The 26,887-nt window shown below is 43.9% G+C and overlaps 1 protein-coding gene across 1 annotated transcript in view; it reads left to right on the forward strand.

Annotated features, from left to right (window-relative positions):
• AXDND1 (axonemal dynein light chain domain containing 1) overlaps nucleotides 1–26,887 on the forward strand; it is a 158,827-nt gene that overhangs the window by 82,267 nt on the left and 49,673 nt on the right. Inside the window, exons 17-18 of the mRNA XM_012772571.3 lie at nucleotides 16,098–16,299; nucleotides 26,300–26,393. Coding sequence (XP_012628025.2) covers nucleotides 16,098–16,299; nucleotides 26,300–26,393 — 296 coding nt within the window. The remainder of the gene's footprint in view (nucleotides 1–16,097; nucleotides 16,300–26,299; nucleotides 26,394–26,887) is intronic.

The raw sequence follows: 26,887 nt of genomic DNA on the forward strand, positions 1-26,887 counted from the left end.
CCGTGAGTGTGCCTGCAGATACTCTAGGAGATGAGGCTTTGAGTGTGCCTGCAGTTACTCTAGGAGATGAGGCCGTGAGTGTACCTGCAGTTACTCTAGGAGATGAGGCTTTGAGTGTGCCTGCAGATACTCTAGGAGATGCGGCTGTGAGTGTGCCTGCAGTTACTCTAGGAGATGAGGCCGTGAGTGTACCTGCAGTTACTCTAGGAGATGAGGCTTTGAGTGTGCCTGCAGATACTCTAGGAGATGCGGCTGTGAGTGTGCCTGCAGTTACTCTAGGAGATGAGGCCGTGAGTGTGCCTGCAGTTACTCTAGGAGATGAGGCTGTGAGTGTGCCTGCAGTTACTCTAGGAGATGAGGCTGTGAGTGTGCCTGCAGTTACTCTAGGAGATGCGGCCGTGAGTGTGCCTGCAGATACTCTAGGAGATGCGGCTGTGAGTGTACCTGCAGTTACTCTAGGAGATGAGGCTGTGAGTGTGCCTGCAGTTACTCTAGGAGATGCGGCTGTGAGTGTGCCTGCAGATACTCTAGGAGATGCGGCCGTGAGTGTGCCTGCAGTTACTCTAGGAGATGCGGCCGTGAGTGTGCCTGCAGTTACTCTAGGAGATGCGGCTGTGAGTGTGCCTGCAGTTACTCTAGGAGATGAGGCTGTGAGTGTGCCTGCAGTTACTCTAGGAGATGCGGCTGTGAGTGTGCCTGCAGTTACTCTAGGAGATGAGGCTGTGAGTGTGCCTGCAGTTACTCTAGGAGATGCGGCTGTGAGTGTGCCTGCAGTTACTCTAGGAGATGCAGCTGTGAGTGTACCTGCAGTTACTCTAGGAGATGAGGCTGTGAGTGTGCCTGCAGTTACTCTAGGAGATGTGGCCGTGAGTGTGCCTGCAGTTACTCTAGGAGATGCGGCTGTCAGTGTGCCTGCAGTTACTCTAGGAGATGCGGCCGTGAGTGTGCCTGCAGTTACTCTAGGAGATGAGGCCGTGAGTGTACCTGCAGTTACTCTAGGAGATGCGGCCGTGAGTGTGCCTGCAGTTACTCTAGGAGATGCGGCTGTGAGTGTGCCTGCAGTTACTCTAGGAGATGCGGCCGTGAGTGTGCCTGCAGTTACTCTAGGAGATGCGGCTGTGAGTGTGCCTGCAGTTACTCTAGGAGATGCGGCTGTGAGTGTGCCTGCAGTTACTCTAGGAGATGAGGCCGTGAGTGTGCCTGCAGTTACTCTAGGAGATGAGGCCGTGAGTGTGCCTGCAGTTACTCTAGGAGATGCGGCCGTGAGTGTGCCTGCAGTTACTCTAGGAGATGCGGCCGTGAGTGTGCCTGCAGTTACTCTAGGAGATGCGGCCGTGAGTGTGCCTGCAGTTACTCTAGGAGATGCGGCTGTGAGTGTGCCTGCAGTTACTCTAGGAGATGCAGCCGTGAGTGTGCCTGCAGATACTCTAGGAGATGCGGCCGTGAGTGTGCCTGCAGTTACTCTAGGAGATGCGGCCGTGAGTGTGCCTGCAGTTACTCTAGGAGATGAGGCCGTGAGTGTGCCTGCAGTTACTCTAGGAGATGCGGCCGTGAGTGTGCCTGCAGATACTCTAGGAGATGCGGCCGTGAGTGTACCTGCAGTTACTCTAGGAGATGCGGCCGTGAGTGTGCCTGCAGTTACTCTAGGAGATGAGGCTGTGAGTGTGCCTGCAGTTACTCTAGGAGATGCGGCCGTGAGTGTGCCTGCAGTTACTCTAGGAGATGCGGCCGTGAGTGTACCTGCAGTTACTCTAGGAGATGCGGCCGTGAGTGTACCTGCAGTTACTCTAGGAGATGCGGCTGTGAGTGTGCCTGCAGTTACTCTAGGAGATGCGGCCGTGAGTGTGCCTGCAGTTACTCTAGGAGATGAGGCTGTGAGTGTGCCTGCAGATACTCTAGGAGATGCGGCTGTGAGTGTGCCTGCAGTTACTCTAGGAGATGCGGCCGTGAGTGTGCCTGCAGTTACTCTAGGAGATGCGGCCGTGAGTGTACCTGCAGTTACTCTAGGAGATGCGGCTGTGAGTGTACCTGCAGTTACTCTAGGAGATGCGGCTGTGAGTGTGCCTGCAGTTACTCTAGGAGATGCGGCCGTGAGTGTGCCTGCAGATACTCTAGGAGATGCGGCTGTGAGTGTACCTGCAGTTACTCTAGGAGATGAGGCTGTGAGTGTGCCTGCAGTTACTCTAGGAGATGCGGCTGTGAGTGTGCCTGCAGATACTCTAGGAGATGCGGCTGTGAGTGTGCCTGCAGTTACTCTAGGAGATGCGGCCGTGAGTGTGCCTGCAGTTACTCTAGGAGATGCGGCTGTGAGTGTGCCTGCAGTTACTCTAGGAGATGCGGCCGTGAGTGTGCCTGCAGTTACTCTAGGAGATGCGGCTGTGAGTGTGCCTGCAGTTACTCTAGGAGATGAGGCTGTGAGTGTGCCTGCAGTTACTCTAGGAGATGCGGCTGTGAGTGTGCCTGCAGTTACTCTAGGAGATGAGGCTGTGAGTGTGCCTGCAGTTACTCTAGGAGATGCGGCTGTGAGTGTGCCTGCAGTTACTCTAGGAGATGCAGCTGTGAGTGTGCCTGCAGTTACTCTAGGAGATGCGGCCGTGAGTGTGCCTGCAGTTACTCTAGGAGATGAGGCCGTGAGTGTACCTGCAGTTACTCTAGGAGATGCGGCCGTGAGTGTGCCTGCAGTTACTCTAGGAGATGCAGCTGTGAGTGTGCCTGCAGTTACTCTAGGAGATGCGGCCGTGAGTGTGCCTGCAGTTACTCTAGGAGATGAGGCTGTGAGTGTACCTGCAGTTACTCTAGGAGATGAGGCCGTGAGTGTGCCTGCAGTTACTCTAGGAGATGCGGCTGTGAGTGTGCCTGCAGTTACTCTAGGAGATGAGGCTGTGAGTGTACCTGCAGTTACTCTAGGAGATGCGGCCGTGAGTGTGCCTGCAGTTACTCTAGGAGATGAGGCTGTGAGTGTACCTGCAGTTACTCTAGGAGATGAGGCCGTGAGTGTGCCTGCAGTTACTCTAGGAGATGCGGCTGTGAGTGTGCCTGCAGTTACTCTAGGAGATGAGGCCGTGAGTGTGCCTGCAGTTACTCTAGGAGATGAGGCCGTGAGTGTGCCTGCAGTTACTCTAGGAGATGCGGCCGTGAGTGTGCCTGCAGTTACTCTAGGAGATGCGGCCGTGAGTGTGCCTGCAGTTACTCTAGGAGATGCGGCCGTGAGTGTGCCTGCAGTTACTCTAGGAGATGCGGCTGTGAGTGTGCCTGCAGTTACTCTAGGAGATGCAGCTGTGAGTGTGCCTGCAGTTACTCTAGGAGATGAGGCCGTGAGTGTACCTGCAGTTACTCTAGGAGATGCGGCCGTGAGTGTGCCTGCAGTTACTCTAGGAGATGCGGCTGTGAGTGTGCCTGCAGTTACTCTATGAGATGCGGCTGTGAGTGTGCCTGCAGTTACTCTAGGAGATGAGGCCGTGAGTGTGCCTGCAGATACTCTAGGAGATGAGGCCGTGAGTGTGCCTGCAGATACTCTAGGAGATGCGGCTGTGAGTGTGCCTGCAGTTACTCTAGGAGATGAGGCTGTGAGTGTGCCTGCAGTTACTCTAGGAGATGCGGCTGTGAGTGTGCCTGCAGTTACTCTAGGAGATGCAGCTGTGAGTGTGCCTGCAGATACTCTAGGAGATGCAGCTGTGAGTGTGCCTGCAGATACTCTAGGAGATGCGGCCGTGAGTGTGCCTGCAGTTACTCTAGGAGATGCGGCTGTGAGTGTGCCTGCAGTTACTCTAGGAGATGCGGCTGTGAGTGTGCCTGCAGTTACTCTAGGAGATGCGGCTGTGAGTGTGCCTGCAGTTACTCTAGGAGATGCGGCCGTGAGTGTGCCTGCAGTTACTCTAGGAGATGAGGCTGTGAGTGTGCCTGCAGTTACTCTAGGAGATGCGGCCGTGAGTGTGCCTGCAGTTACTCTAGGAGATGAGGCTGTGAGTGTACCTGCAGTTACTCTAGGAGATGAGGCCGTGAGTGTGCCTGCAGTTACTCTAGGAGATGCGGCTGTGAGTGTGCCTGCAGTTACTCTAGGAGATGCGGCTGTGAGTGTGCCTGCAGTTACTCTAGGAGATGCGGCCGTGAGTGTGCCTGCAGTTACTCTAGGAGATGAGGCTGTGAGTGTACCTGCAGTTACTCTAGGAGATGAGGCCGTGAGTGTGCCTGCAGTTACTCTAGGAGATGCGGCTGTGAGTGTGCCTGCAGTTACTCTAGGAGATGAGGCCGTGAGTGTGCCTGCAGTTACTCTAGGAGATGAGGCCGTGAGTGTGCCTGCAGTTACTCTAGGAGATGCGGCCGTGAGTGTGCCTGCAGTTACTCTAGGAGATGCGGCCGTGAGTGTGCCTGCAGTTACTCTAGGAGATGCGGCCGTGAGTGTGCCTGCAGTTACTCTAGGAGATGCGGCTGTGAGTGTGCCTGCAGTTACTCTAGGAGATGCAGCTGTGAGTGTGCCTGCAGTTACTCTAGGAGATGAGGCCGTGAGTGTACCTGCAGTTACTCTAGGAGATGCGGCCGTGAGTGTGCCTGCAGTTACTCTAGGAGATGCGGCTGTGAGTGTGCCTGCAGTTACTCTAGGAGATGCGGCTGTGAGTGTGCCTGCAGTTACTCTAGGAGATGAGGCCGTGAGTGTGCCTGCAGATACTCTAGGAGATGAGGCCGTGAGTGTGCCTGCAGATACTCTAGGAGATGCGGCTGTGAGTGTGCCTGCAGTTACTCTAGGAGATGAGGCTGTGAGTGTGCCTGCAGTTACTCTAGGAGATGCGGCTGTGAGTGTGCCTGCAGTTACTCTAGGAGATGCAGCTGTGAGTGTGCCTGCAGATACTCTAGGAGATGCAGCTGTGAGTGTGCCTGCAGATACTCTAGGAGATGCGGCCGTGAGTGTGCCTGCAGTTACTCTAGGAGATGCGGCTGTGAGTGTGCCTGCAGTTACTCTAGGAGATGCGGCTGTGAGTGTGCCTGCAGTTACTCTAGGAGATGCGGCTGTGAGTGTGCCTGCAGTTACTCTAGGAGATGAGGCCGTTAGTGTGCCTGCAGATACTCTAGGAGATGCGGCCGTGAGTGTGCCTGCAGTTACTCTAGGAGATGTGGCTGTGAGTGTGCCTGCAGTTACTCTAGGAGATGCAGCTGTGAGTGTGCCTGCAGATACTCTAGGAGATGCGGCTGTGAGTGTGCCTGCAGATACTCTAGGAGATGCGGCCGTGAGTGTGCCTGCAGTTACTCTAGGAGATGAGGCTGTGAGTGTGCCTGCAGTTACTCTAGGAGATGAGGCCGTGAGTGTGCCTGCAGTTACTCTAGGAGATGCGGCTGTGAGTGTGCCTGCAGTTACTCTAGGAGATGCGGCTGTGAGTGTGCCTGCAGATACTCTAGGAGATGCGGCCGTGAGTGTGCCTGCAGTTACTCTAGGAGATGCGGCCGTGAGTGTGCCTGCAGTTACTCTAGGAGATGAGGCCGTGAGTGTGCCTGCAGTTACTCTAGGAGATGCAGCTGTGAGTGTGCCTGCAGTTACTCTAGGAGATGAGGCCGTGAGTGTGCCTGCAGTTACTCTAGGAGATGCGGCTGTGAGTGTGCCTGCAGATACTCTAGGAGATGCGGCCGTGAGTGTGCCTGCAGTTACTCTAGGAGATGCGGCCGTGAGTGTGCCTGCAGTTACTCTAGGAGATGCAGCTGTGAGTGTGCCTGCAGTTACTCTAGGAGATGCGGCCGTGAGTGTACCTGCAGTTACTCTAGGAGATGCAGCTGTGAGTGTGCCTGCAGTTACTCTAGGAGATGCAGCCGTGAGTGTGCCTGCAGTTACTCTAGGAGATGCGGCCGTGAGTGTACCTGCAGTTACTCTAGGAGATGCAGCTGTGAGTGTGCCTGCAGTTACTCTAGGAGATGCAGCCGTGAGTGTGCCTGCAGTTACTCTAGGAGATGCAGCTGTGAGTGTGCCTGCAGTTACTCTAGGAGATGCAGCTGTGAGTGTGCCTGCAGTTACTCTAGGAGATGAGGCCGTGAGTGTGCCTGCAGTTACTCTAGGAGATGAGGCCGTGAGTGTACCTGCAGTTACTCTAGGAGATGCAGCCGTGAGTGTGCCTGCAGTTACTCTAGGAGATGCAGCCGTGAGTGTGCCTGCAGTTACTCTAGGAGATGCAGCTGTGAGTGTGCCTGCAGTTACTCTAGGAGATGAGGCCGTGAGTGTGCCTGCAGTTACTCTAGGAGATGAGGCCGTGAGTGTACCTGCAGTTACTCTAGGAGATGCGGCCGTGAGTGTGCCTGCAGATACTCTAGGAGATGCGGCTGTGAGTGTACCTGCAGTTACTCTAGGAGATGCGGCCGTGAGTGTGCCTGCAGTTACTCTAGGAGATGAGGCTGTGAGTGTGCCTGCAGTTACTCTAGGAGATGCAGCTGTGAGTGTGCCTGCAGATACTCTAGGAGATGCGGCCGTGAGTGTGCCTGCAGTTACTCTAGGAGATGCGGCTGTGAGTGTGCCTGCAGTTACTCTAGGAGATGCGGCTGTGAGTGTGCCTGCAGATACTCTAGGAGATGCGGCCGTGAGTGTGCCTGCAGATACTCCAGGAGATGAGGCCGTGAGTGTGCCTGCAGTTACTCTAGGAGATGCGGCTGTGAGTGTGCCTGCAGTTACTCTAGGAGATGCGGCCGTGAGTGTGCCTGCAGTTACTCTAGGAGATGCGGCCGTGAGTGTGCCTGCAGTTACTCTAGGAGATGCGGCTGTGAGTGTGCCTGCAGTTACTCTAGGAGATGAGGCTGTGAGTGTGCCTGCAGTTACTCTAGGAGATGCGGCCGTGAGTGTGCCTGCAGTTACTCTAGGAGATGCAGCTGTGAGTGTGCCTGCAGTTACTCTAGGAGATGCGGCTGTGAGTGTGCCTGCAGTTACTCTAGGAGATGCGGCCGTGAGTGTGCCTGCAGTTACTCTAGGAGATGCGGCCGTGAGTGTGCCTGCAGATACTCTAGGAGATGCGGCCGTGAGTGTGCCTGCAGTTACTCTAGGAGATGCAGCTGTGAGTGTGCCTGCAGTTACTCTAGGAGATGCGGCCGTGAGTGTACCTGCAGTTACTCTAGGAGATGAGGCTGTGAGTGTGCCTGCAGTTACTCTAGGAGATGAGGCTGTGAGTGTGCCTGCAGTTACTCTAGGAGATGCGGCTGTGAGTGTACCTGCAGTTACTCTAGGAGATGCGGCCGTGAGTGTGCCTGCAGTTACTCTAGGAGATGAGGCCGTGAGTGTGCCTGCAGATACTCTAGGAGATGCAGCCGTGAGTGTGCCTGCAGTTACTCTAGGAGATGAGGCCGTGAGTGTGCCTGCAGATACTCTAGGAGATGCGGCTGTGAGTGTACCTGCAGTTACTCTAGGAGATGCGGCCGTGAGTGTGCCTGCAGTTACTCTAGGAGATGAGGCCGTGAGTGTGCCTGCAGTTACTCTAGGAGATGCGGCCGTGAGTGTGCCTGCAGTTACTCTAGGAGATGAGGCCGTGAGTGTGCCTGCAGTTACTCTAGGAGATGCAGCTGTGAGTGTGCCTGCAGTTACTCTAGGAGATGAGGCTGTGAGTGTACCTGCAGTTACTCTAGGAGATGCGGCCGTGACTGTGCCTGCAGTTACTCTAGGAGATGCGGCTGTGAGTGTGCCTGCAGTTACTCTAGGAGATGAGGCTGTGAGTGTGCCTGCAGTTACTCTAGGAGATGCGGCCGTGAGTGTGCCTGCAGTTACTCTAGGAGATGCGGCCGTGAGTGTGCCTGCAGATACTCTAGGAGATGCGGCCGTGACTGTGCCTGCAGTTACTCTAGGAGATGCGGCTGTGAGTGTGCCTGCAGTTACTCTAGGAGATGAGGCCGTGAGTGTACCTGCAGTTACTCTAGGAGATGCGGCCGTGAGTGTGCCTGCAGTTACTCTAGGAGATGCGGCCGTGAGTGTGCCTGCAGTTACTCTAGGAGATGAGGCTGTGAGTGTGCCTGCAGTTACTCTAGGAGATGAGGCTGTGAGTGTGCCTGCAGATACTCTAGGAGATGCGGCCGTGACTGTGCCTGCAGTTACTCTAGGAGATGCGGCTGTGAGTGTGCCTGCAGTTACTCTAGGAGATGAGGCCGTGATGTGCCTGCAGTTACTCTAGGAGATGAGGCCGTGAGTGTGCCTGCAGATACTCTAGGAGATGCGGCCGTGAGTGTGCCTGCAGATACTCTAGGAGATGCGGCCGTGAGTGTGCCTGCAGATACTCTAGGAGATGCGGCCGTGAGTGTGCCTGCAGTTACTCTAGGAGATGCAGCTGTGAGTGTGCCTGCAGATACTCTAGGAGATGCGGCCGTGAGTGTGCCTGCAGTTACTCTAGGAGATGAGGCCGTGAGTGTACCTGCAGTTACTCTAGGAGATGCGGCCGTGAGTGTGCCTGCAGTTACTCTAGGAGATGCAGCTGTGAGTGTGCCTGCAGTTACTCTAGGAGATGAGGCTGTGAGTGTGCCTGCAGTTACTCTAGGAGATGCAGCTGTGAGTGTGCCTGCAGTTACTCTAGGAGATGCGGCCGTGAGTGTGCCTGCAGATACTCTAGGAGATGCAGCTGTGAGTGTGCCTGCAGTTACTCTAGGAGATGCAGCTGTGAGTGTACCTGCAGTTACTCTAGGAGATGCGGCCGTGAGTGTGCCTGCAGATACTCTAGGAAATGCGGCCGTGAGTGTGCCTGCAGTTACTCTAGGAGATGAGGCTGTGAGTGTACCTGCAGTTACTCTAGGAGATGCCGCCGTGAGTGTGCCTGCAGTTACTCTAGGAGATGCGGCCGTGAGTGTGCCTGCAGATACTCTAGGAGATGCGGCCGTGAGTGTGCCTGCAGTTACTCTAGGAGATGCGGCTGTGAGTGTGCCTGCAGATACTCTAGGAGATGCGGCCGTGAGTTTGCCTGCAGTTACTCTAGGAGATGCGGCTGTGAGTGTGCCTGCAGTTACTCTAGGAGATGAGGCTGTGAGTGTGCCTGCAGTTACTCTAGGAGATGCAGCCGTGAGTGTGCCTGCAGATACTCTAGGAGATGCAGCTGTGAGTGTGCCTGCAGTTACTCTAGGAGATGCGGCTGTGAGTGTGCCTGCAGTTACTCTAGGAGATGAGGCTGTGAGTGTGCCTGCAGTTACTCTAGGAGATGCAGCCGTGAGTGTGCCTGCAGATACTCTAGGAGATGCAGCTGTGAGTGTGCCTGCAGATACTCTAGGAGATGCAGCTGTGAGTGTGCCTGCAGTTACTCTAGGAGATGCGGCTGTGAGTGTGCCTGCAGATACTCTAGGAGATGCGGCCGTGAGTGTGCCTGCAGTTACTCTAGGAGATGAGGCTGTGAGTGTGCCTGCAGTTACTCTAGGAGATGAGGCTGTGAGTGTGCCTGCAGTTACTCTAGGAGATGAGGCTGTGAGTGTGCCTGCAGTTACTCTAGGAGATGCGGCCGTGAGTGTGCCTGCAGTTACTCTAGGAGATGCGGCTGTGAGTGTGCCTGCAGATACTCTAGGAGATGCAGCTGTGAGTGTGCCTGCAGTTACTCTAGGAGATGCAGCTGTAAGTGTACCTGCAGTTACTCTAGGAGATGCGGCCGTGAGTGTGCCTGCAGTTACTCTAGGAGATGCGGCCGTGAGTGTGCCTGCAGTTACTCTAGGAGATGCGGCCGTGAGTGTGCCTGCAGTTACTCTAGGAGATGCGGCCGTGAGTGTGCCTGCAGTTACTCTAGGAGATGCGGCTGTGAGTGTGCCTGCAGATACTCTAGGAGATGCGGCTGTGAGTGTGCCTGCAGTTACTCTAGGAGATGCGGCTTTGAGTGTGCCTGCAGTTACTCTAGGAGATGCAGCTGTGAGTGTGCCTGCAGATACTCTAGGAGATGCGGCTGTGAGTGTACCTGCAGTTACTCTAGGGTGACAGTGGTGGTGGCAGGGCTCTCTGTTTCTCTTTGTCTGATCATATCCAACTATTAAACTCCAGTAATTGCCTGAACATTTCTCTGTTGTTTTCAACGATACCCTGGGCACAAATTCCCCTGCAAACCTACCTGATGAAAGTGTGACCTCTTCAGTGGAATAGTTTCTGAGGTCAGTGTTTGATGTTTGTTTTGACTCCAGGATGACTCTTCTCAGCTGTCTTATTTGTGGTTCTGTCCTGTAAAGTAGCCACTGCATAGTCTAGGCTGTATTTTCATTAGATCTACAGTTCTCTTCCCGATTGCCTTTCACTACAACCTCAATCATTCTTGAAAGTGGCTTAGGTTTAAACTCCGGCTCTGTTACAAATGAAATTAGTTAGAAGCTATCTGCTTTTTGGCCTGCTGCTCTCCCCAGGCAAAATCTCTGAACTAGGGCTCTGGATCTGAGGTTTGTAAAAAGGAAGGCTTCTCTCTTGAGTGACACCCTGGTCTAGAAGCGGAATGCTCTGTGAATGGAGTGCAGTAACCTGAGGGCCTTCTGGTTTGCCTCTTTTCTAGTGGAACCACTGCCTCATGAGCAAGCAGGGTCCTAGTATTCTCAGTGCACCACCGCCAAGTTAGAGCCTCCGTACCACAAGTTAGTGCTGGGTGGTAGAAGGGAGCCCCCACCTCTTGACCGCAATTATCCCAGACATAGGCTCAGAATCCAGCATGTGGGGCAGGAGGAGAAATGCTGAAGTTATGCTCTTCCCAGAAGCAGAAGAAAGCCCTCTTAACAGGACCTGGGGTGGGGGTGGGGGGCTGTGTCCTCAGATGCAGCAGTTGGAAGTGGAGTCTCTGCCTCACCCAGCTGGGAGTAGGGAGGGTGCAAGTGTTCTTGGTTCAAATACCACAGATTGTCATAATTCTTTAACAAATTTTCATAGATTTTCTTGACTAGATGTTTATTCATTTGCTGTTTGCCCTGAGGACCATTTCCAAAGGTCCTTTAAAATCATCATTTTAAAAATAATTTTCAACAGTTTCACTGGGTAATGGGTCAGCAGATCTCTTGACACTGTCATGGATAATTCAGTCTCTCTACCTTTATATACCTTCTGCTCTATTATCCATAGTCATTATCGGGTTTTTTTTGGTTTGTTTTTTTTGAGACAGAGTCTCACTCTATTGCCCGGACTAGAGTGCCGTGGTGTCAGCTTAGCTCACAGCAACCTTGAACTCCTGGGCTCAAGCGATCCTCCTGCCTCAGCCTCCCGACTAGCTAGGATTACAGGCATGCGCCACCATGCCCAGCTAATTTTTTGTATATATTTTTAGTTGGCCAATGAATTTGTTTCCATTTTTAGTAGAGACAGGGTCTCACTCTTGCTCAGGCTGGTTTCAAACTTCTGACCTTCATGGATCCGCCCACCTCAGCCTCCCAGACTGCTAGGATTACAGGCGTGAGCCACGGCGCCCGGCCAGTCATTATCTCTTGACTCCTTAGTTTGTGAGAGTATCCCCTAACCTTCTTTCCATGTCTTCTGGGATCTGCTACCTCCCAACTTGTGTCATTTGGTATTTTTCATTTTATGTTGTACAAGTTAATAACATTTATATTTTATTCTGTGTCTATAACACTTTCATGCTTTTGTATAGGCTAAATCTAAATGTTCAAAATAAATGGTAATTACATTGTTTGGCAAAGTAATTTCCCTGCATAGTTAGATACTATGACTACATTTTTTTTTTTTAATGGCCTTTTACTTTTACTGTGGCTTTTAATTGCATTTCTCTTTTTTTGTATTATCCATTTTAAAAATTATTTCCTTAAGTTATTCTGAACTCTTAAGAATCATATCAACTATCTTTAATTTTTTTGTTTGTTATTTTGGTCAAATTTACCTCCTTCCTGACACCCTTCATCCTCTTGCTCACTTTTAAGGTCTACATACACACTGCTATCCTAGGACTTCTTTTTAATTATGCTTCTGGGTTGCATTTATTGTTTCTTGCCTTAGATATCCTTCTCTGTCATGTTTTATTACCTCGTTTTGTTGAAGCACATCCTCAAGTAATCTCCTATGAGAGTTGTTGGAAGGCAAAGTTTCTTAGTCCTTGAATGTCTGAAATTGTTTATTCTACCATCTCATCTAATTGACAGTTTGACTTGGTAGAGTTCTCTAGGTTGAAACAAAAACTTCTCCTATAATAATGATGGGAGGTCTTCTGTCAGGCTGCTTCTCCTGTTCTCATAGATAGTATTTTTTTCTTTCTTGAATTTTTTAGGATTTTCTTATTTTGAAATTTTATAATGATGTGTTTATGTGTAGGCACATGGTAGAGACCCAGTTCTTCAACTTTATGAAATTCTATTATTTCTTTGAAAATTTCTTTCCCTGAATTTTCTCTGTTCTTTCCATAACTTCTATGCTTTGGAGATTGAACTTCCTGAGTTGATATTCTATAACTGTCCTGTTACCTACTTCTATATAACAACCCTCCCCTGAAACTTAATGATATAGCACAACAGTCTTTTAATATATTTCACAGTGGTTCTGTGCATCAGGAATTTTGGGAGGGCATAGTGGAAGTGGTTTATCTCTGGCTCAACTAGAGTGGCTCGAATGGCTAGAAGATGTCTAGGATGGCTGTCTATCAACTGGGTTCCTCAGCTTTGGACCTGAAATACTGGATTTGAAAACATCTAAGATGACTTCTCACTCACATTTCTGATGCCTAGGTGGGATGGCAGGACCAGGTTAGGGCTGGCTGGTATTTTTCTCCATATAGACTTTTCATATGCCTAGGTTAGGCTTTCTCATAACGGAGGATTCTTAGGGTAGTCAGATTTTTTTATATTGAAGCTGACTTTGCCCAAGAGCAGAAGTTCCTGGGCCTCTCAAAGGCTGGAATTTATGCAGATCACTTGTATGATTCTATTGGTCAAGACTGTCAAGGGGGCCGGGTGCGGTGGCTCACGCCTGTAATCCTAGCACTCTGGGAGGCCGAGGCAGGCGGATTGCTCGAGGTCAGGTGTTCAAAACCAGCCTAAGCAAGAGTGAGACCTCATCTCTACTATAAATAGAAAGAAATTAATTGGACAAATGATATATATAGAAAAAATTAGCCGGGCATGTTGGTGCATGCCTATAGTTCCAGCTACTCGGGAGGCTGAGGCAGAAGGATTGCTTGAGCCCAGGAGTTTGAGGTTGCTGTGAGCTAGGCTGACACCACGGCACTCACTCTAGCCTGGTCAATAAAGCGAGACTCTGTCTCAAAAAAAAAAAGAAAAAAAGACTATCAAGGGGCCAACCCAGATTCAGAGAGAGATGAAAAAGATACAACCTTTTGATATGACTACCTTTTATCTACCACATTGACTCTTATCTTTTATCTCATTTTTTATCTTCTTAATTCTATTTTCTAGAAGATTTCTTTTACTTTATCTTCTACCCTTTATAATGAATTACTTATTTTAAGTTATCATATTTTTAATTTCAAGAGCATTTCTTTACTCTCAGATTGCTCTTTATTCATAACATCCTATTGTTTTATTGATGACATCTTCTTATCTCTGAAGAAAATTAATCTTAAAAATTTTTAAATTTTCTCTATTTCTGAATTCTTTCTTTATTTCCCCTACTGTGGCTTATAAATATCTTTCTTTCATGTTTCAGGATTCTCTCAAATGTTTGAATACCCTGGTTATCTATTTATATTTTAAAATGAGGCAGTAAAAATCTACCCAGAAGTACATTGATGTACTCTCATCTTTTCCCTTTCTATGTCTTTCTCTCTTTCTTACTCTCTATATTCCTTAGGTTCCTGTCTTTGTCAGTCTCTCTCTCCTTCTCTCTCTCTCTCTCTCTCTCTCTCTCTCTCTCTCTCTCTCTCTCTCTCTCTCTCTCTGTTTCTCATATGTGTGGTTTGTAGATAGATTAGTGGTCTTTGCTTTAGGATAGTTGGGTTATGCTGGGTGAAATAAATGTTGAAATTTGGAGTTCTTTATGTAGATATGTCTAATTTTAAAAAGAGAAGTCTATGTGTGTGTGTGTGTGTGTGTGTGTAGGATACTAGCTGTCAAACATTACTGGTGAGAAAGTTGGGATGGGAGATGATCAATTATATCATTTATAGATTTTCAGTTAACTACCCTGTTTTTAGCTCCATGTGTCATTCCCACTCTCTGTTGTACTTGATTTCTCTAAATCAGGAGCCTCTTCTTGATATTTCAGGGAAGTTTGACTACTTCCTTGTTAACTTTTAAAATTCTCTTCCTTAACTTTGCCCCTCTCCCATTGTGAGTTTGCATTTTAAAATTCTTTATCATTTTGATGGACTCAGAGAGAAAGGAGATTTTTTTCGAAAGTGGCTAGTCTATTCTCATTAATCAGAAGCCAGTAATTATTTTAAAATTTTATTTTATAGATAATATAGTGAACATATGTAGTGTAAACCAGATTGTGTACTCTGGCCCAAGCAGCTGTCTCCCAAATGGATGTTAATGGTCTCAAATGGGGACTGGGTAAGAAAACAAAAGCAGTTAAGTCATTGAAAATCTACTTTTACTAATAGAAAAAAAATGCAGAAAAGTGTTCTGAGGAAGAGCCAGTGCTATCATCTGTATATACTAAATATAACAATATTATTATTTTTAGTTTTCTTTAATAGTCTAATTACTGGAGTTACACTTCCCTACCTGATCTGCCTGCTCAACTATTAGTCATCCTTTAAAATCCTGTATAGTCATCACCTCTGTAAAGTTTCCTTAATATCCCTTTGACAGAGTTACTTGCTCCTTCTCTCAACTCCTTCTGTACCTGTTCAGATACTTTTTGTCCTGTACCTGTTTTGTCTGTACCTGTTCAGATACTTTTGTCCATTATTATTCTCTCTTGTAGCCTTATATTTATATATAGTGACATAAAGTAGTTTAGTGTTAGCCAGGGCTAGAGTGAAAAGCCATGGGCAGTGACCACTAATAGGTATGGAGTTCCTTTAGGGGATGATGACAATATTCTGGAATTAAATAGTAGTGATGTTGCACAATTCTGCAAATATACAAAAACATTGAGTTATACACTGTAAAAGGATGAATGAAGTTCATGATATCTGAATGGGAGATGTCTGAATGGCACCTCAATAAATCTGTTAATCTTTTCTGTTACAATGAAGCTGAACTTACAATCATCTGAAAGTAGTGCTGATTGAAAATATTTGGGGGAAAGATGATAAAAAAATAACAATAAAAATAATACAAATAAAAAACCACAATATAATATAACAACTATTTACATAGCATTTATGTTGCATTAGGTATTATAAGTAATCTAAGGATGATTTAACGTATACAGGGATATGCATAGGTTATATGCAAGTACTATATATAAGGGACTTGAGCATCTATGGATTTTGGTATCCACAGGGGTCCTGAAACCTGGATACTGAGAGATATCTGCATATAGTGGGCAGAGAAAAATAAGGTAGCAAATAAAGGAAGTCAAAATGATGAAAGATGGTGAAATTAACAGATCATTTTGAATATTTCTAAAAGATCAAAATTATCTGATAAAGGCAATGAACATATTTCAATCAAGGATAGGAAAACCATTTTGCTTTTCAATTATTTCTCTGTATTAAACTCTGAGATGGGAGCATTTTCATTTCTTATTTTGCAAATGAAATAAGACAAAGAGAGGGTATTTTACCCTTCTCATGGTGAATCAGTTCACTGGATCCACATTAGAGTCCAAACTCAATCTTTGTCCAGACTAAAAACTACAAACTTCATGAAAACCTGATCAATGACCTTAAAGATGACTCAAGACCTTTGATAATCTATTTTCATTTCTGTTATTAACTATCCCATAATCATGAAGAAGCTGTTTATCACCATTGTCCTCTAAACAGAATAAATTAATGCCTATTACAGAAGACTGTAGCTGATTGTTTCGGGTTTAATGCATTTGATTCTCAGCTGAGAAGACAAGACACATAAAATATAAATTTTCATTCAATAAATTGTTGATTAGTCTTAAAAGCATGAATTATACGGTGTTTATTCACTAAACATTTATTCAGGAACTGCTCTCTTAAGGTTTTCTGCTAGGCAGGCTATAGGATAATAAAGAGTTGAAAAAAGATGTATGCCTTTGCCCAGTAGGATTTTATGGTCTTGAAGTAGTAATCTAAAAGTTAATGCTTTTCTCACTTTTCTAGGTATCTCTAAAATTCTTTCGTATTTGATTAGTTCTCTCGAATTCTGTACTTTCAAGTTGGAAACCCTTCTGGATTTTCCTCAGATGGCTCTCGAAGAATGGGAGGGAGTTAATGAAAAAATTAATGAAATGAAATCACAGTTGGATCCATCATTGAGCATTATTGGTACTGTGCCACAGTACTTAGACATGGATTCTGGCTTGTAAGTTTCCATAGTTTTTTTGAGAGAATGCTTTAAAGCTTTATTGCGATATAATTCACATATCATACAACTTGCCCCTTTAAAGTGCACAATTCAGTAGCTTTCATTATATTTATAGATATAAACAACCATTACCAGTCAATTTTAGAATATTTTATGACTTTGGAAAGAAGCCTCATATTCTTTAGCTATCACTCTGCCATCCTTCATCCTCTTCCATCACCCTAGCCCCAGCCCTAAGCAACTACAGATCCTTCTATCTCTGTTGATTTCCCTGTTTTGGACAGTTCTTTTTTTTTAAAGGAATCATATACTATATGGTCTTTTGTGACTAGCTTCTTTCATTTAGCATAATATTTTCAAGATTCATCCATATTGTGGCATGTTTCATCAGTATTTCATTTGTTTTTATGACTGAATAATATTCTATGTATAGATATACCACATTTTATTTATCCATTTGTCCATGGCTGGACATTTGGATTATTTTCTTCTCTTGGCATTCATGAGTAATCTTGCTATAAACATTCAGGTACAAGCTTTTTGTGGACAGAGATAGGTTTTCATTTCTCTTGGGTATATACCTAGGAGTAGAATTGCTATGTCATATATTAATTCTATGTTTAGTGATTTCAGGAACTGCCAGACTATTTTCCAAAGTGCTTTTGGAAGACATACACCATTTTATATTCATACCAGCAGTCTATGAGGGTTCTGACTTCTCCACATATTCACCACTACTTGTTATTTGACTTTTTGTTTTGTTTTGTTTTGAGACAGGGACCCACTCTGTCTCTCAGAATGCGGTGCCATCATAGCTCACTGCAGCCTTGAACCCCTGGGTTCATTGTGGTTTTGATTTACATCTCCCTAATGACTAATGATGTCAAGCCTTATTTCATGTGCTTATTGGGTATTTATTTATTTTCTTTGGGGGAATTTCTATTCAGATCCTTTGCCCTTATTTTAATTGGGTCATTTGTATTTTTATTATTGAGTTGTGAGGTTTTTTTTTTTTTTTTTTAGACAGAGTCTTGCTCTGCTGCCTGGGCTAGAGTGCCGTGGTGTCAGTCTAGCTCACAGCAACCTCAAACTCCTGGGCTCAGGTGATCCTCCTGCCTCAGGCTCCTGAGTAACTGGGACTGCAGGCATGTGCCACCACACCTGAGTAACTTTTTATATTTTATTAATAGTTGCCCAGATAATGTTTTTTTCTATTTTTAGTAGAGACAGGGTCTCACTCCTGCTGAGGCTGGTCTTGAACTGCTGACCTCAAGCCATCCTCCTGCCTTGGCCTCCCAGAGTGCTAGGATTACAGGCGTGAGCCACCACGCCTAACTGTGAGTGTTCTTTATATATTCTGGATATAAGTCACTTTTCAGATATATGAATTGAAAATATTTTCTCCCATTCTGTAGGTTGTATTTTCACTTTCTTGATGGTGTTGTCTAAATGATCATAAGTTGTTAATTTTTATGAAATCCAACTATTTTGTTGTTGCTGCTGTTGTTGTTGCTTGTGCTTTTTGCTGTCATATCTAAGGAATGACAAGGAATCCTTTGCCAAATCCAAGGTCATGAAGATTTACTCCTATGTTTTCTCCTAAAAGTTTCATAGAATTTGCTCTATTATTAAGGTCTCTGATCAATTTTAGTCAATTTTTTTTTTTTTTTTTTAGACAGAGTCTTACTTTGTTGCTTGGGCTAGAGTGCCATGGCATTAGCCTACCTCATAGCAACCTCAAACTTCTGGGATCAATCAATCCTTCTGCCTCAGCCTCCTGAGTAGCTGGGACTACAAGCATGTGCCTCCATGCCTGGCTAATTTTTTCTATATATTTTTAGCTGTCCAATTAACTTCTTATTATATTTGGTAGAGACGGGGTCTCGCTCTTGCTCAGGCTGGTCTCGAACTCCTGAGAGTGCTAGGATTACAGGTGTGAGCCACTGCGCCTGGCCTTTAGTTAATTTTTGTAGATAATATGAGGTAAGGGTCCAACTTCATTCTTTTACATGTGGATATCCAGTTGTACCAGCATCATATTTTGAAAAGGCTATTTTTTCTCAATTTAATAGTATTGGCACCTTTGATGAAAATCAGTTGGCCATACACATGGATTTATTTCTGAACTAGCAATTCTGTCACATTGATTTACATGTCTAACCTTGTGCTAGTACCACTCTGGCACAGTGTCTTGATACCTCTTGCTTTGTGGTAGGTTTTGGAATTGGGAAATGTGAGTCTTCCTATTTGACTTTTCTGTTTCAGGATTGTTTTGGCTCTTCTGGGTACCTTGCAATTACATATAAATTTTAGAATCAGCTTTTGTCAATTTTTTTAAAGACGTCAGCTGGGACTCTGAAAACATTTTGTTGAATCTGTACATCATAATGGGATTATTGCCATCTTGAAAGTGTTAAGTCTTCTGATACCTGAGCATAGGATTTTTTTTAGTTACTTGGATCTTCTTTAATTTCTTTCCATATTGTTTTATGGTCTTCTGAGCTTTGTACATTTCTTTTGTTAAATTTATTCCTATGTTTTTTATTTTTTGATGTTATTGCAAATTGGATTCTTTTTAGGATATTATTTCAGATTGTTCATTGCCTGTATATAGGAATACAATTGATTTTTGTATATTGATCTTGTATCCTGAAACCTTTTGAACTTATTTATTAGTTGCAGTAATATTTTAAAGGATTCCTTAGTATTTTTTATATTCAGGATCATGTTACCTGTGAGTAGAAGAAGTTTTTTATAAATTTGGATGCCTTTGATTTCTTTCCCTTGCCTGATTGCCCTGGCTGTAACTTCAGTACAATAATAAATGGAAGATGTGAGAATGGACATCTTTGATTTGTTCCTATAATTAGGGGGAAAGCGTCCAGACTTTCACCATTAAGTATGAAGTTAGCTGTAGGTTTTCAAAATGCCTCTTATCAGGTTTAGAAAGTTTTCTTCTATTCCTAGTTGTTGAATGCTTTTACATGAAAAGGTATTGGATTTTGTCAAATGGTTTTTCCACATCTATTGGAGGTGATCATGTGATTTTTGTTTTTTTATTCTATTCTTGTGGTGTGTTATATTAATTTTTTTAACATTAAATCAACCTTGCTTGCCTGCAATAAATCCCACTTAGTCAGTGTGTAATACTTTTTGTAAGTTGCAGGATTCTGTTTGCTAGTATTTTGTTGAGGAATTTTACATCCATATTCACAAGAGACATTCATTGGTCTGTTTTCTTTTCCTGTGGTGCCTTTGTCTGGTGATGTATCAGGATAATACTGATCTCATGAAATGAGTTTGGAAGTGTTCTCTCCTTTATTTTTTGGAAGACTTTGTGAAGAATTAATGTTAATTCATCTTTGGCTCTTTGGTAGTATTCTGTAGTGAAGCCATCTGTGGGTAGGTTTTAGATTACTGATTCAGTCTCTTTTACTTGTTACAGGTCTATTCATATTGTCTATTTCTTCTTGAGTCAGTTTTGGTTTTTTGTATCCTAGGAATTTGACAATTTCATCTATATTGTCTAATTTGTTGGCAGAATTGTTCATAGTATTCCCTTATAATCCTTTTCATTTCTGAAAGGTCAATACTAGTGTCCCCCTCTCTCATTTCCTATTCTAGTTATTTGAGCCTGCTCTCTATTTTCCCTGGTCAATGTAGCTAAATGTTTATTATTAATAATGTTGTTGATCTTTTCAAAGAACCATCTTTTGATTTCATTGATTTTCTCTAGTGTTTTTCTGTTCTTTATTGTATTAATTTCCATTCTAGTCATCATTATTTCCTTTTATATGTTTTTTTATATTTAGTTTAATCTACTTTTATATAGTCTTAAGGTGGACTATTAGGTTATTGATTTGAGATTTTCTCCTTTCTTAATGTAGGTTTTATAGTTATGAATTTTCTTCTAAGGACTGCTTTATCTGCATCCTATACGTTTTGACATGTTGTATCTTTATTTTCATTAATCTCAAAGTATTTAATTATTTCTCTTTTGATTTCTTAATTGACCTATGTGTTATTTAGAAGTATGTTATTTGATTTTCACATATTTGTGAATTTCCCAGTTTTTTCCAGTTATTGATTCCTAATTCCATTCCATTGTGGTATGTGTATATATTTTACATTATTGTAGCCTTTAAAATTATGGAGGTTTGTTTTATGGCCTAGTATCTTGTCTATCCTGGAGAATTTTCCATGTATACTTGAGACGAATGTATTAATATATTCTGTTGTTATTCGATGGAGTATTCTATAAATGTCTGTTTAATATAGTTCATAGTATTGTTTAAGTCTTCTGTTTCCTTGTTAATCATCTGTCTAGTGGTTCTATCCATTATTGATAGTCGAATATTGAAGTCTCCAACTATTATTATTTAATTGTCTCTTTCTCCCTTCGTTTCTCTCAGTATTTGCTTCATGTATTTTGGTTCTCTGTTATTAGGTGCACATGTTTATATTGTTATATTGTTATACTGTTATATTGTCTTGATGGTTTGCCCCTTTTAGCATTATAAAATTTCCTTCCTTACACCTAGTAACATTTGTTTTTTTAATTTCAGAGTATTATGGGGGTACAGACACTTTGGTTACATAAATTGCCTTTGCACTGCCCAAGTCAGAGCTACAAGCATGTCCATCCCCAAGACAGCACGCACTGCATCCATTAGGTTTGGATTTACCCATCCCCTTCTCCCCACTCCCACCTGGCCTATACCAGATGAATGTTACTTCCCATATGTGCACGTTACTGTTGATTGATTAGTACCAATTTAATGGTGGGTACATGTGGTTTTCATTTTCCATTCTTGTGATATTTCACTTAAAAGAATGGGCTCCAACTCCATCCAGGATAATATTAATACAATATTAATACAAGAGGCAGTTCACCGTTTTTAATGGTTGCGTAGTACTCCATGGTATACCTGTACCACATTTTATTAATCCACTTGTGTATTGATGGGCACTTGGGTTGTTTCCACATCTTTGCAATTGTGAATTGTGATGATATAAATATTCTAGTGTAGATGTCTTTTTGATAGAATGTCTTTCTTTCCTTTGGGTAGATACCCAGTGGTGGGATTGCTGGATCAAATAATAGTTCTACTTTTAGTTCTTTGAGGTATATCCTTATTATTTTCCATAGAGATTGAACTAATTTGCAGTCCCAACAGCAGTATAAGAGTATTCCTATCTCTCTGCATCTACGCCAATATTTATTGTTTGGGGACTTTTTGATAAAGGCCATTCTCACTAGAGATAAGTGATATCTCATTGTGGTTTTGATTTGCATTTCCTTGATGATTGGAGATGTTGAGCATTTTTTCATATGTGTGTTGGCTATTCATCTATCTTTTGGAAAGTTTCTGCTCATGTCCTTTGCCCACTTTTGAATTGGGTTGTTTGATATTTATTTCTTGCTGATTTTACTGAGTTCTATATAGATTCTAGTTATCAGCCCTTTATTGGATATATAGCATGGAAATATTTTCTCCCATTCTATAGGTTGTCTATTTGCTCCTAGTGATAGTTTACTTGGTTGTGCAGAGCTTTTAATATGATCAGGGTTCATTTATTTATTTTTGTCGTTGCTGGGATTGATTTTGAGGTTTTCATTTTTTTGTTTTAAAATCTATTTTATCTAATGCCAGTACAGCCATACCAGCTTTGTTGTGGTTGCTGTTTTATATAATTTTCCATATTTTACTTTCAGTCTATTTGTATCTTTGAGTCTAAAGTGTGTCTCCTGTAGAGAGTATATAGTTGATTCATGTTTTAAACCCAGTCTCACAATCTCTGCCTTTTTATTGGTTTATTTAATCCATTCACATTTAATGTTATTATTGATATAGTTGAATTTACATCTGTCATCTTACTGTTTTCTATGTTTCATTTCTTTTTTTGTTCCTGTATTTTCCTTTTACTTTTTTATTTGCATTAAGTGAATATTTCCTAGTGTAGCATTGATTTCTTTACTGATTTTTCATTATATCTTTAAAGTTTTTTTTTTTTAGTGGTTGCTCTAGAGTTTACCATAAACCTTTTATCAGAATGAGCTTCAGATTTATACTAGCTTAACTCCAGTGATATATAGAAATATTACTCCCACATAGTCCTATTCTGTTTTTTACCTTTTGTGGTATTATTATTATTATTATATTATTAATAAGTGTCTTAATATTATAAACACAAAAATACATTGTTATAATTATTAATTTACCATGTGTCATCATTTCTATATCCTGTTAGAAGTTTGCTCCCATCTACTTTCTTTGTGCTACTTTGGCAAATACATTAGACACATATTACATTTTTAGGTTATAGGTCTAACTATACATTATAATATTTTTTTTTTTTTTTTTTGAGACAGAGTCTCACTTTGTTGCCCAGGCTAGAGTGAGTGCCGTGGCGTCAGCCTGGCTCACAGCAACCTCAGTCTCCGGGGCTCAGCAATCCTACTGCCTCAGCCTCCCGAGTAGCTGGGACTACAGGCATGCGCCACCATGCCCGGCTAATTTTTTTGTATATATATATTTTTAGTTGGTCAATTAATTTATTTCTATTTTTGGTAGAGACGGGGTCTCGCTCAGGCTGGTTTCGAACTCCTGACCTTGAGCAATCCGCCCGCCTCGGCCTCCCAAAGTGCTAGGATTACAGGCGTGAACCACCGCGCCCGGCCACATTATAATATTTTATATAATTTTTTTCTTAAGTCAGAGAAATATGCATTTATATTATCTTTTAAAATTATATAATTATCTTTACATATGCTTCTTGTTTTTTCATGTAGATTATAATTCCCATTTCTTTTAGCCTGAAGAAATTCTAGTATTTCTTGTAAGAAAAATCCACTAACAACCAATTTTTCAGTTTTTTTTTATCTTGGGAAGTCTTTACTTCACCTTTATTTTTGAAAGATATCTTTGCCTGATATAGGATTTTTGAATGACAGTTGCTGCTTTAAGCAGTAAGAATATGTTATCTTATTGTGTATTTGCCTCATTTATTCTGAGAAGTCAGCTCTTAATCATGTTCGATTTCCCTTATAAGTTATGTTTTATTTTTCTCTTGCCGCTTTCAAGATTTTCTCCTTATTTTGACTTCTGGCATTTTTACTCTGATGTATCTGCTTGTGTATCTCCTTGTGTTTATCCTTCTTGGAGATTTTTAAGCTTCATGAGTGTGTGTTGTTGTTTTTCAATCAATTTTGTTTGTTTTTCAATGGGTTTTTAGCCATTGCTTCTTTCAATATTTTTTTCTGCTCCTTATCTTTTTTCTACTTCCAGTGCTGCTTTTATGTGTTTTTGGTTTGCTGACTGTTATCCCATATTTCTCTGAGGTCATCTTCATTTTTCTGCATTATTTTTTCTCTTTGTTGGCTGGTATAATCTCCATCAAATTATCTTCAAGTTCAATTATTTTCTTCTGTCAGTTCAAATTTAGAGTTGAGCCCTACTAATGATTTTTTTAAAATTTCACTTATTGTACTTTTTCACTCTAGAATTTATATTTGTTTCTTTTTTCCAATCTATATATTTATATTCTCTATTTTCTGCAATATTGTTATCATACTTTCTTTTACTTCTCTAATTATGGTTTCCTTTAGTTCTGTGAACATGTTTATCATGGCTACTTTGAAGTCTGTTTTTGAAAAATCAAATGTCTGGTCAGTCTAATAGGTGGTTTCTATTGCCTGCTTTTTTCTCATGTATATGTCATACTTTCTTGTTTGTTTGCATGCCTTATAAGTTTTTGTTGGAGATTGAACATGTTAGATAATATACTGTAGCAACTTTGGTTACTGCCCCCCTCTTCCTCCTGGTAAGCCTCTGATGTTGTTCTTAGGGAGGTGCAGCGTTGGCTATGCCCACAGTCACTCTGCAAGGACCGTGTTTTTTTTTTTTTTTTTTTTTTTTTTTGAGACAGAGTCTCACTTTGTTGCCCAGGCTAGAGTGAGTGCCGTGGCGTCAGCCTAGCTCACAGCAACCTCAAACTCCTGGGCTCAAGTGATCCTTCTGCCTCAGCCTCCCGAGTAGCTGGGACTACAGGCATGCACCACCACGCCCGGCTAATTTTTTTGTATATATATTAGTTGGCCAATTAATTTGTTTCTATTTATAGTAGAGACGGGTCTCGCTCTTGCTCAGGCTGGTTTCGAACTCCTGAACTCAAAGGATCCGCCCGCCTCGGCCTCCCAGAGAGCTAGGATTACAGGCGTGAGCCACCGCGCCCGGCCTAGGGACCGTGTTTTGTCAAGGCTCTCTTCTTCTTTTTCTCTGTGACACCCAGCCGTTAAACTCCACTAATTTCTGTTTGACTGCTCTATTGTTTTCAATAATTCTCTGGGACATATATTGCTCTACAAACCAATCTCTTTAATTCTGGCTCCTTGGAAAGAATAGTTCCTGAGATTAGTGTTTGATATTTTCTGATTCCAAGTGGCCTCCTCCCAGCTGTCTTGTTCCCTGGTTCTTTCCTGAAAACTATTAAGTAGTTTACCTATAGTTTAGGCTCTGTTTTCTTGACTTCTTCTCCCTGCAGGCAAAATCTCTGAGGCAGGCCTCTAGAGGCTGGGTGTGGGAACAATGGCAACCTTCCTCCGAGTGACACACTATTTGTAAGAGCTGAGTACTTTTTATAGGGGAGAGTAGCAGCCCCAGGTCTTCTTGGGTCTTCTCTCCTGGAGTGGAACTACTGCCTCCCAAACCCAGGACATCAGGCCCCAGTATTCTCAGCACGCTGTGCCTAAGGGAGAGCCCTCTATTATGTAAGTACGGGCTGGGTGGAGGAAGAGCACTCCCACTTCTCAGCTGCATTTGCCTAGTACCTAGACCAAGTAACCAATAGCTGGGGACAAGATAAGAAACCTTGATGTCCTCTTTCCCCTGGGATGAAAGTTATCTGGGAGCTGGAGGGAGAGGGAGCCCTGTGCTCTTGGCTGCAGCATTCTGGAGTGGAGTTTCTGCCTCAGTAAGCTAAAGAAGAGAGGGAGAAAGCTTGTTTCAAATACCATAGATTCTTGCCTTTTTTACTGAATCTTCAAAGATCTTCTTCAGTAGATGTTTCTGCCATTTGTGTTTATCTTTAGTGCCATTTCCAGAGGCTTTAAATGGTTTATTAAATAATAATTTTCACCATTTTCACTGGAGAATTGGCCAGCCTCGCTTCTCACGCTGCTCACACAGTTATTCTCTCAATCATCGAGAGACTTTTAAAATTTCATTCTTCTCATTATGTGAAAAGACCCTACTGGCCTAGAAGTAAACATAAAGAGCGTTAAGTTTTTACAACAGAGAGCTAATGTTGCAGGTAAGATCTACTTTGTCCAAAGTTCATAATGCCTGGAGGTTAGGAAAGCTGTGTCAGTGACTAAGCTGTCATACCAGATAATTCAGGGCTTTTACTCACCTTTTCCTGAGTTCTCAAGAAATTGTCACACCTAAGTTTACTATGTCTAGCCAAATAAAACTCTTTCTCTTAACTGATAATTACTTTTATACTCTAAGCCAGTGGTCCCCAACCTTTTGGCACAGGGACCAGTTTCATGAAAGACAATTTTTCCATGGACTGGGGGTCGGGGGATGGTTTGGGATGATTCAAGCGCATCACATTTACTGTGCAGTCAGACCTCTCTGCTGCTGATGGTCTGTATTTGCAGCCGCTCCCCAGCACTAGCGTCACCGCCTCGGTGCCACCGCACATCATCAGGCACTAGATTCTCACAAGGAGCGCGCAGCCTAGATGCCGTGCATGTGCAGCTTACAGTAGGGTTCTCGCTCCTGTGAGACTCTGACGCTGCTGCCGCTCTGACAGGCGCGGAGCCCGGGCGACGCGAGTGAAGGGAGCGGCCGCAAGGCGGGTGGAGCGGCGCTCGCTCGCCTGCGCTCGCCTGCTGTGCGGCCCAGCTCCTGACAGGCCACAGACCAGTACTGGGTTTGGGGACCGCAGCTGTAAGGAAATGATTTATCTTTATTTTACTTGATTTTTCCTTCAGGGCACTCCAAGAAAATATATTTCACATGATGCAACAATGGCTTTTGAAGATAGGCAATGAAATTAACAATGGTAACCTTGAACTTCAGCGCCATGTATGTACTTATAAGGATTTGTGAGGTTATATTTTGCTTTGTCCGGGGGTTTTCTTTAAGAAAAAACCAGGCCCTCCCTATCCAATTGAGGCAGGAGGGGAAGGGCAAAATGGAAGCTTATACTATAATTTCTCAGGTGATTTTCAGTAGATTTTTTTTTTTTTTGAGACAGAGTCTCACTTGTTGCCCAGGCCAGAGTGAGTGCCGTGGCGTCAGCCTAGCTCACAGCAACCTCAAACTCCTGGGCTGAAGTGATCCTCCTGCCTCAGCCTCCCGAGTAGCTGGGACTACAGGCATGCACCACCATGCCCGGCTAATTTTTTCTGTATATATTAGTTGGCCAATTAATTTCTTTCTATTTATAGTAGAGACGGGGTCTCGCTCTTGCTCAGGCTGGTTTCGAACTCCTGACCTCGAGCAATCCGCCCACCTCGGCCTCCCAGGGTGCTAGGATTACAGGCGTGAGCCACCGCGCCCGGCCTCAGTAGATTTTT

Source organism: Microcebus murinus, chromosome 2 (assembly GCF_040939455.1).
Source record: "Microcebus murinus isolate Inina chromosome 2, M.murinus_Inina_mat1.0, whole genome shotgun sequence".
Lineage (NCBI taxonomy): Eukaryota > Metazoa > Chordata > Mammalia > Primates > Cheirogaleidae > Microcebus > Microcebus murinus.